Here is an 8,537-nt window from a genome sequence, read left to right as displayed (position 1 = left end):
CTGAACATTTTTAAATTTAAATATTTTGAAACAATTGACCAGAAAATATATTTTTAATTTATAATTTTTATGTATAGTTTTTCTTTGGTAATTTTCTTGTTTGAAATAAGGAAGTAACTAAGGGATAACAAATGCAACTTCTCTGATCCTTCCCGGGAGGACTTCATAATTCTTATGACACTTTTATTGTAGTTAAGACTTTAAAACTAGAGATAACAATAGTTATTTATGGCCATCCGGTCAAAACTTGTTTTATTTATTGGCAATTCTTCTTCTCTCTGAATGTAGTAGCTGTGGCTGCCGCCGTGGCATCAAATGTCTGCTTTCTTCCATTGCTATCTTTTCTATGTGAAAGATCTGAAACAGTATTTGCGAACAAAATAACTCTCGGTACTTCACTTTCCCCCACTATTCATCCCACTTCACAATAACACAATCGTGTGGACTGCAAATCGTGATGATCCTCCTGTCTCCTCAAATTCAAGGCTAGTTCTAGCAATGAACGGTGAGCTTCTTCTGTAAACAGGTCCAGGACAAAAACCTTCTATTGCTTACATGTTAGAGCCTGCAAGCTCAGCATCTATGCTTGATTCTGGAAATTTTTTGCTCTAGGGAAGAAATCATAGTGTTATCTGGCAAAGCTTTGATTTCCCCACTAACACCATATTAGGAAGTCAGAATTTATCTGCTGGACATGGATTGATCTCTGTTTTATCTGAATCAAACCATTCAAGTGGACATTTCGTTCTTAGGATGCAGGCTGATGATGGGAATCTTGTTGCTTATCCTTTGAACAGTGAAAGGAACGATGATGCTTTTTGGGCCTCAAATACGCAGGACGCAACTATCTCACAACTTAGTCTTAATCTTACAGGCTTTCTCTGCGTGGGCAGTGATATGAATACCATTAAGGTTATTGCCCCTAGCAGACAAATTGGATAGAACACACGCTTTATCTACTGTGCAACACTGGATGTAGATGGTAATTTTAGATTGTATGTTCACACATTTAAGAAAAATGCTGGCTTCGTTAGCCAAATTGTGTGGCAAGCTATTTCGGATTATTGTCAAGTCAATGGATTTTGTGGCTTGAATAGTTATTGCTCTATCGTTACAGGCAAAGCTGTATGTAAGTGTTATCCTGGATTCAGGCCAGTCAATAATGGGATCATCAACAACATGTTCTTGGTTTGTGAACAGATCATAAAAAATGACTGTATCACCAGTGAAGATCCAAGGATGCTATACAATGTTAGCAATCCATTGCAACATATGCAGTGAAGCCTTGTTCCTTATTTGGTTATTTCATTGGAAATGGAAGCTTGTGGGAATTCTTGCCAGGAAGATTGTGATTGTGGGGCAGTGTTACATGAAGATGGAATCTGCATGAAGTATAGGCTTCCGCTTAGATTTGGCAGAATCAATCCAAATTCAACAGCCACAGCCCTCTTCAAGTTGCCTTCAGGAATTATCATAACTACTACTCCAAATCCAAAAGAGGCCTTTCGTTCTTGTTGATCACAAGAAAATCTTATTTTAACTCTGATCTTCACTTTAGGCTCAATTTCATTTGCTTTCCTAGTCTTTGCAATGTCTATTTTCTTCATCTACAAGTGTCAAGTCCATTCATGCAGAAAGCTATTTGCAAGTGCAAATCTAGGATTTACCAAGGATTGCAGTCTATGAATTTTTTCCTTTGATGAATTGGGAATTCAACAGGAAATTTCACAGAACAAGTTGGTAGAGGATCTTTTGGAGTGGTTTACAAAGGAATGATTCAAGGAAGCAACAGAAGGATTGCTGTGAAGACGCTAGACATTGTTGTTGATGGAGAGAAAGAATTTCAAACTAAAATCACTACAATTGGTCAAACTCATCACAGAAATCTAGTTCAGCACATTGGTTATTGCATTGATGGTTCAAGAGAGCTTCTTGTCTATGAATATATGAGCAACGGATCTTTAGCAGATTTTTTGTTCAAGTGTAATATACGTCTATCTTGGAAAAAAAGAGTCAAGATTGCATTGGATGTAGCAAAAGGAGTCTTATATCTTCATGATGAATGTGAAGTTTGTATTGTCCATTGCAACATCAAGCCCCAAAACATACTCATGGACGAAGTATGGACAGCAAAAATATCTGATTTTGGATTTGCAAGGCTATCAATGCCAGAACATTCAAGAGCCACAACAATAGATGAATCAACAAGTGGCTACATGGCACCTGGACGGCATAAAGATGCATTGGCATCAATTAAAATAGACATCTATAGTTATGGTGTGGTGCTGTTGGAGATTATATGTTGCAGAAGGAATATAGATATCAATGTTTTATCAGAAGAGGAACTAATTCTTTTAAGTTGGGTGTATAAGTGCTTTGTGAAAGGGGAATTGAGCAAACTAGTAGTGGATGATGAAGATGTGGAGTGGAAGACGATGGAGAGAATGGTGATTGTAGACTTATGGTGTGTCCAGGAAGACTTGTCTTTACGTCCTTCAATGAGGAAAGTGATACTGATGCTTGAAGGTTTAAAGGAAATTCCAATTCCTCCATCTCCAACCCCTTGTTTGATCTTTTATGAATTAATTAATTTAATTTTGTATTCATCTTTAAGTTTGAATTTTCATGTGTGATGTGAAGTGTGTTTGATATCATAAAAGCTTGATTAATGATAGAGCACAAGCCATAATGACATCATGCAATCTATGTAGCCGATCCTATGTAGTGCGATAAGGCTTGTTGTTGTGTTAGTGGATCCATTAGAGCAGCTAGTATGCAATGTGTAACATCCTGAGAATTTTAAGACTCGGATTTATTTTAAAATAAAATGTTTATAATTAAATTAAAATTAAGAATAATTTGATAGAGGTTCAGAGATTGAATTTCATCAAGAAAAATTTAAGTTTTATTTTATTTTTAATTATGAGAAAACTTATCAAAGTTGGTTGAAGCTTTTATGCTATAATAAAAAATGTTGGGCTTTTTCTTGTAATTTTTTTCAAATTATTTTGTTTAGTTTTTAAAGGAAAAAAAAATGTAGAAACATAGGGCAAAGAAGCAAGAAAATGCACAAGACTAAGAGAGAAGAGGAGGAGAAGAGAAAAGGAAGAGAGGGAGTAAGGGCTCAAATACGGGAGGTTTTACGACTATTGTGAGCTTGGCTACACAGTAAGTAACCTCCTTACTTCAATCCTTTTCTTTCCCTCTTAGTTTTCTTGAGTTTTTAAAAGAAGTAAATTTTGAATTTTAATTAAAGGCTTTGTTCTTATAATCTTTAGTTTCTTTGGGTCCTTGGGAGGTTGCTTTGAGTTTCTATATAGTGCTCTAATATTTTGAGTGGGCAATTAGATGAAAAAGGAAGTTTTAAGGCAAAAATCAAATTCCAAGAGATTGAATTTCACTCTTCAATGGTTTGAACCTATTTATTTGGTTATAAATGTGCTATTTGAATCCAATAAAATTTAAATAAAGCTTTGGTTTTCATTATAATGACTAATTGTAAAAGTTGGTAATGGCAAGTGAAGGTTTTTAGTTGATTAAAAATTATACAGTTTGAAAATTGGCCTAATGATTGGTAATATATGATTTTAGTGGTTAAATAGTATTATGTGAATGATTAGTTTAATATATGGACCATTAGGATGAATTATAACTCATTGACCTAAGTTGTGTGGTATGAGTTATAGTATTCTTTTATGATATTTATCATGATAAATGATGTGGATCACTTATGTGTTGTAGGGATTGTTGGTGGAATTTGTTTGAAAATTAAGGGACAAGCCAAGTTTCATTTTGTACAAGAAGAAATCCTTTGTGTATAAAAGGGTTAAAGTAATAAGGAAATTTATATTTCTTATTACTTTGTTTAGCTATTTTTAAATAAATATTACTAGCTATCATGCATTACATGTTTTAAATAATTAAATACAATTAATTATATTTTATAAAGACTTATGGGGTGCTACTTGAATAATAATACATATATGTTTTATATTTGTTTAACAATAATGTTTTTATAGAAATGAGGTTGTTTGCATGTATTGTAATTATAGAGAATGGAAGTTGCACTTGAGGAAGTGTAACTGGGTTAGGCACATTAGAGAGGCTAAGGAATTGCTTAAGGGAGGAGTGATATTTGTTATACTACCTTAAAGTATTGAAATGGTCAATACTTAGGAAAGCCGGACAAGAGTGAAAGGCATGATATGGGTGGAAGTTTATCAATGGGGAAGTGTGGACTTGTGATATTCTATGGCACACTACCAGTACTCAGTGTTGCCTTTCGTCTTGTGGGCTCAATGCATTAAAGTGGTTAGTGAATTGTGTTTTTGACATCTCTCAGTGGGGGAGAGAATCTGACATATGAAGTGTGAGGTTGAGTGTTTAGACTAAGGTAGCCCTCACATGGGGAGTAAGTCGAGCTGGCTTTAGGAAGGAGTTAGCTTCAGCTGCTCAAGATTTATGTCGTAGGAACACAAGTAGTTAGGTGGATTCGATCATGCCTTAAATTATGTTTTGTGCATGTGGAGGTACAAATGGATATAAGGTTTACCTGCGAGCTAAATAGTGCCGGGGGGCATTCTGTCAATCAGGAAAGGTCAAACCAGCCTATGTCATGCATTCATACATTTTAAATGATCAAATTATATGTTATGTTTAATCTATTATTCATTTATTTGACTATGACTTACTTTGTAATAATAAAGGAAGATTTCTCTGTTATTGAGACTGTGGTTGTCTCACTCTTTTTTTTTTTCAATATTTTCAGGTTTAGGTGAAGGATTTAGTGATGGACGAGAAAAGGAATAGAGCTAAGGATTGTTTTTGGATTGTAAAGAACTACAACCCTTTTCTTTTGAGCAAATCTATTGTAATGTATTTAGGATTAAGATGCCAGTAGGATGTGATTATATATGTGTGTGTGAATATGTGTGGATTGTATGGTTTTGTATGAATTCTTGTTTGCTTATAGACTTGTGACTAGAAAACTTAGTTATAGCATGTGGTTTTGATGAATCTATTTGGTAGATCAAGTTTTCACCAGAAGAAAATATTTATTTTGATATATATATGTGATTCCACAAGTAAATGCAAAGTAGTTACATTGCGAATAGCGTGCTATAGGCAAACATACATTTTGGATAGAGAGAGTGGGTGCATGGCCCCCACAGATATCTCTGAGTCAAGTGAAAATGTTTAGCATGTGTATTTATATGTGTATATTGTGTTTAGAATAGTTTTTGGCCACTCTTGTATAATTTGTAAATTTTGGGGGCTTAAGGTCAATTTTGAAAAATGGCACCCAGGAAGTCAAAGTTTAATATAAGGGGTTTTTCTATCATTTAAATGTTTTATCAGGTACTCCTAGTCCTATTTGACATGTCTAAAGTGTTCCCACATGTTTGTGACGTTAGGATAAGATTTGGATAATTTTAAAAATGATTTTTACTAAAAAGCTATACTTTTGCATCCAGCTATCCAAATTTCAATCTAACCGTTGGATTTTCTTAAAATTTGGGTCACAAGTAAAATTTTTTATAATCTTTGTGTAGGCTTTGGAATCACCTTGATCGGACATTGAACGAAAAAACAGAATGCTCTAGAAGTTGGTTTAGAGATGCTGTCGTGACAGCAATATAATGCTGTTATAACAGCAACCATTTTTTAGGTTGGGATATGCACAAATTTTAATCTGATTGTTAATTCTTTTTAAAATTTGGTACACTTGTAGTACTCTTTGAATGTGACGTGTGGGCTCTAGAATCTGTTTGATCGGAGGTTGGATGATGAAATGGTACACTCTAATGGTCCGTGCTGTCATGATAGCAAAAATGACAAACTAGTAATGTGTCCAAATTTTAATTCGACTGTTAAATATTTTTGAAATTTGGTGTACTACTAGTAATCATTAAAATTGACGTGTGAGCTTTAAAATCACTTCGATCGGAGATCAAATGGCGGAATGGTGCCTCCCAGAAGTTGGCCCAAGAGGGTTATCATGGCAGCAATTTAATGCTGTCATGACAGCATTTTTTTACCCTACTTTCACCTAGCTTACTTCCATATACTATAGTTAGAACGTATAAATTTGTTTAAAGGTTTTAAATATTTATTTTGTAATGGTGTATTTGTTTAGTGATTTAAATAATTTGTTTCCTAAGTTGGTTTTAAGATCAACTCCTTAACCACTCTTAGTTTATTTGAATTGTGTAATTTTTAGATAATACTCAATGCAAGTGTTACACAATGCATTGGACTTAATTTATGGAAAAGGTTTATATCTTGTTTGTAAAAGATAAACTATCTTTTCCAAAGTTGACCAATTTATTGATTATTGGTAAAGTTAAATTGATTATAATTGTGTATGTTTAATTTTTTAATTAAAAAATTATCATAAAAAAATTTATTAAGAAAGATAAACAAATTCACCACTATAGACTTTAAAATGTTTGATACTTAAATATTTGACAATTATGAGCTTAAACATTGAATAAATGGAGGTAGAGAATGGGGAACTACATACTTGATGGTGATATTTTTAGCCATTAAATATATATTACATATCTTTAACAGTTATGACGTAAACCATCAAATTTAGTAAGAAAATTAAAAAATGGGTAAGTTGTATATTTGATAGTTTGAATAATAACTGTAAAACTTGTAGTAGTTTATTTTATAATTATTGCCCAAACCATCAAATATACCACTTAGAAAAGGGTAAAGGTGTATTTTTGCTCTTAAAGTATTCTCTAATGGTCAACCTTTGAGTCCTAGTTAATATTTCTAATGGTTAACATTGGGAATTTGATGATAAGGGTAAAAATGCTCTGTTTTAATTATTCTAAGGAAAAAATTACTCTAACAAATAGTTTAAGGTGTTGATAAGTGTTAGATATGGCAACACACCCAAGACAGGGTGAATTGGGTATTTGAGAAATTTTTGGTTCTTTCAAAAACTTTTTAGTAAAATTATGTTTAAAGGAAAGTCTAAGCAAATTTGAGTTCTAAACTTTATATGTAAGAATGCTAAAGTTATTTTCACAAGCTCAATATGTGTAAGAGAGTTTAGAAACAATCTCTAAATGCAAGTTTGAGCAAGAGCAAGTAGAAATATTAAATTCAATTTTATGTACTAAAACATAGCATTAACTAAGGTTGCTAAAAATATAAAGAGGTAAGGAAAGAGAGATTACAAATAATGATTTATCTTAGTTCAGCTCCTTGTCTTGAGCCTACATCTAGTCCCTAAACAACTGCTTGAGATTTCTTCATTATAATACAAGCTTGAGTAGGTACTTGCCACCTTAGTACATCCACAAGTTCAGTTTAGACACTTGTGAGTCTTTACAACAACTCACTTTATTCTTTTTTCAAGAAAACAACCTCTCTTGATTCCAAGGAAAATTTTTTCCTCACATTTACAAAGGTTTTGAGTATGTGAATCACTTAATTGAAACTCTTTCAAAGAGTAATAATAAGTACAATGAAGTTCTAATACTCAAATAATGAAGATATAGATGATATTGACTTAAGAATAATTATTTTCATATGATAAGAGTAATATGATCATGAATTTCATAGCTCAATGATTTTTTAGGTTAATCTCTTGTCAAAATGAGTTTGGAGTGTTATATTTATAGCTCATGGAGTGAACTAAGTATTAGAGATATCAAATGACCATTTAGAGACGTTACACAGTGATTATAGTCATTGGTGCTAAATCTTGTGACACAAGAAAATGCATGTTGTAGTGGCCAAAAGACAAATCATGCAAGGGACTAAGGTGTCTTCACACATGATTTGGACCACAGTGGCTATATAATGAAAAACAAGGTTTTAGAGGTCATTTTTTGAGTGTGTACAAGGTGTTTCACTTGTGATTTAGCATACAGAAGGTATTTAATGTGAAAGTAGGCTTTTGGAGGTCATTTCACATGTGGATACAAGGTGCTCTCATGTGGGATTGGATACTGGTGCTAAATAATGCATGCATGACTACTGCTTTCATGCTTGATTTTATGGCTTCACTGCACATAACTCTATAATGTCCTAACTAACTCAATATAAATCCAAATTTGATAAATTATTTATCATTGGAAAGCTCTTGAGGCTTAGTTTTCAATGCAAAAGTTTCATACTCAAATTCAATGTATATTTTGAGATATGATCAAAAGAGTGGATGAAGGTCAAGATTGAATGCTGTGCAAAATCAATATCTTAACACTCAACTTCTAAAGTTCATATATTTCTTAATAGATCTCTATTTTGAATAAATAAACTATCATTAAAAATTTGTTGGAGTCCATTTTTAAATGAGATATATTTCATGTTAAACTGATCTTTGTAGTGAGAGATATAACACGAAATATGACCAAAGGTCAAAATAGATTTTCTACATAATTTCCTTTTCAAGTCTTAGAGTTCAAGTGTTCATGATTTTTTCAACTTAGTTCCATTTTGAGTAAATAGAACAACTTTGAATACTTTATTGAGTTAGTAATTAAAGCATTTCAAACTTTATGAGACATGTAATGAAA

At 32.7% G+C, this 8,537-nt stretch overlaps 1 protein-coding gene across 1 annotated transcript; it reads left to right on the top strand.

Annotated features, from left to right (window-relative positions):
* Window positions 1-296: 296 nt before the first annotated feature.
* LOC129309802 (G-type lectin S-receptor-like serine/threonine-protein kinase LECRK1) lies at window positions 297-2,771 on the top strand. Its single transcript, XM_054951520.1, has 2 exons — window positions 297-505; window positions 798-2,771. The coding sequence occupies exon 2, from the start codon at window positions 1,773-1,775 to the stop codon at window positions 2,631-2,633; it is 861 nt and encodes a 286-aa protein (XP_054807495.1). The 5' UTR covers window positions 297-505; window positions 798-1,772; the 3' UTR covers window positions 2,634-2,771.
* The last annotated feature ends 5,766 nt before the right edge of the window (window positions 2,772-8,537 follow it).

Source organism: Prosopis cineraria, unplaced genomic scaffold, assembly GCF_029017545.1.
Source record: "Prosopis cineraria cultivar Desert tree isolate PC_DT_omini unplaced genomic scaffold, ASM2901754v1 PC4, whole genome shotgun sequence".
Classification (NCBI taxonomy): Eukaryota; Viridiplantae; Streptophyta; class Magnoliopsida; order Fabales; family Fabaceae; genus Prosopis; species Prosopis cineraria.
The sequence above is the reverse complement of the archived record's forward strand: the minus strand, read 5'-3'. Positions and strand labels throughout refer to the sequence as shown.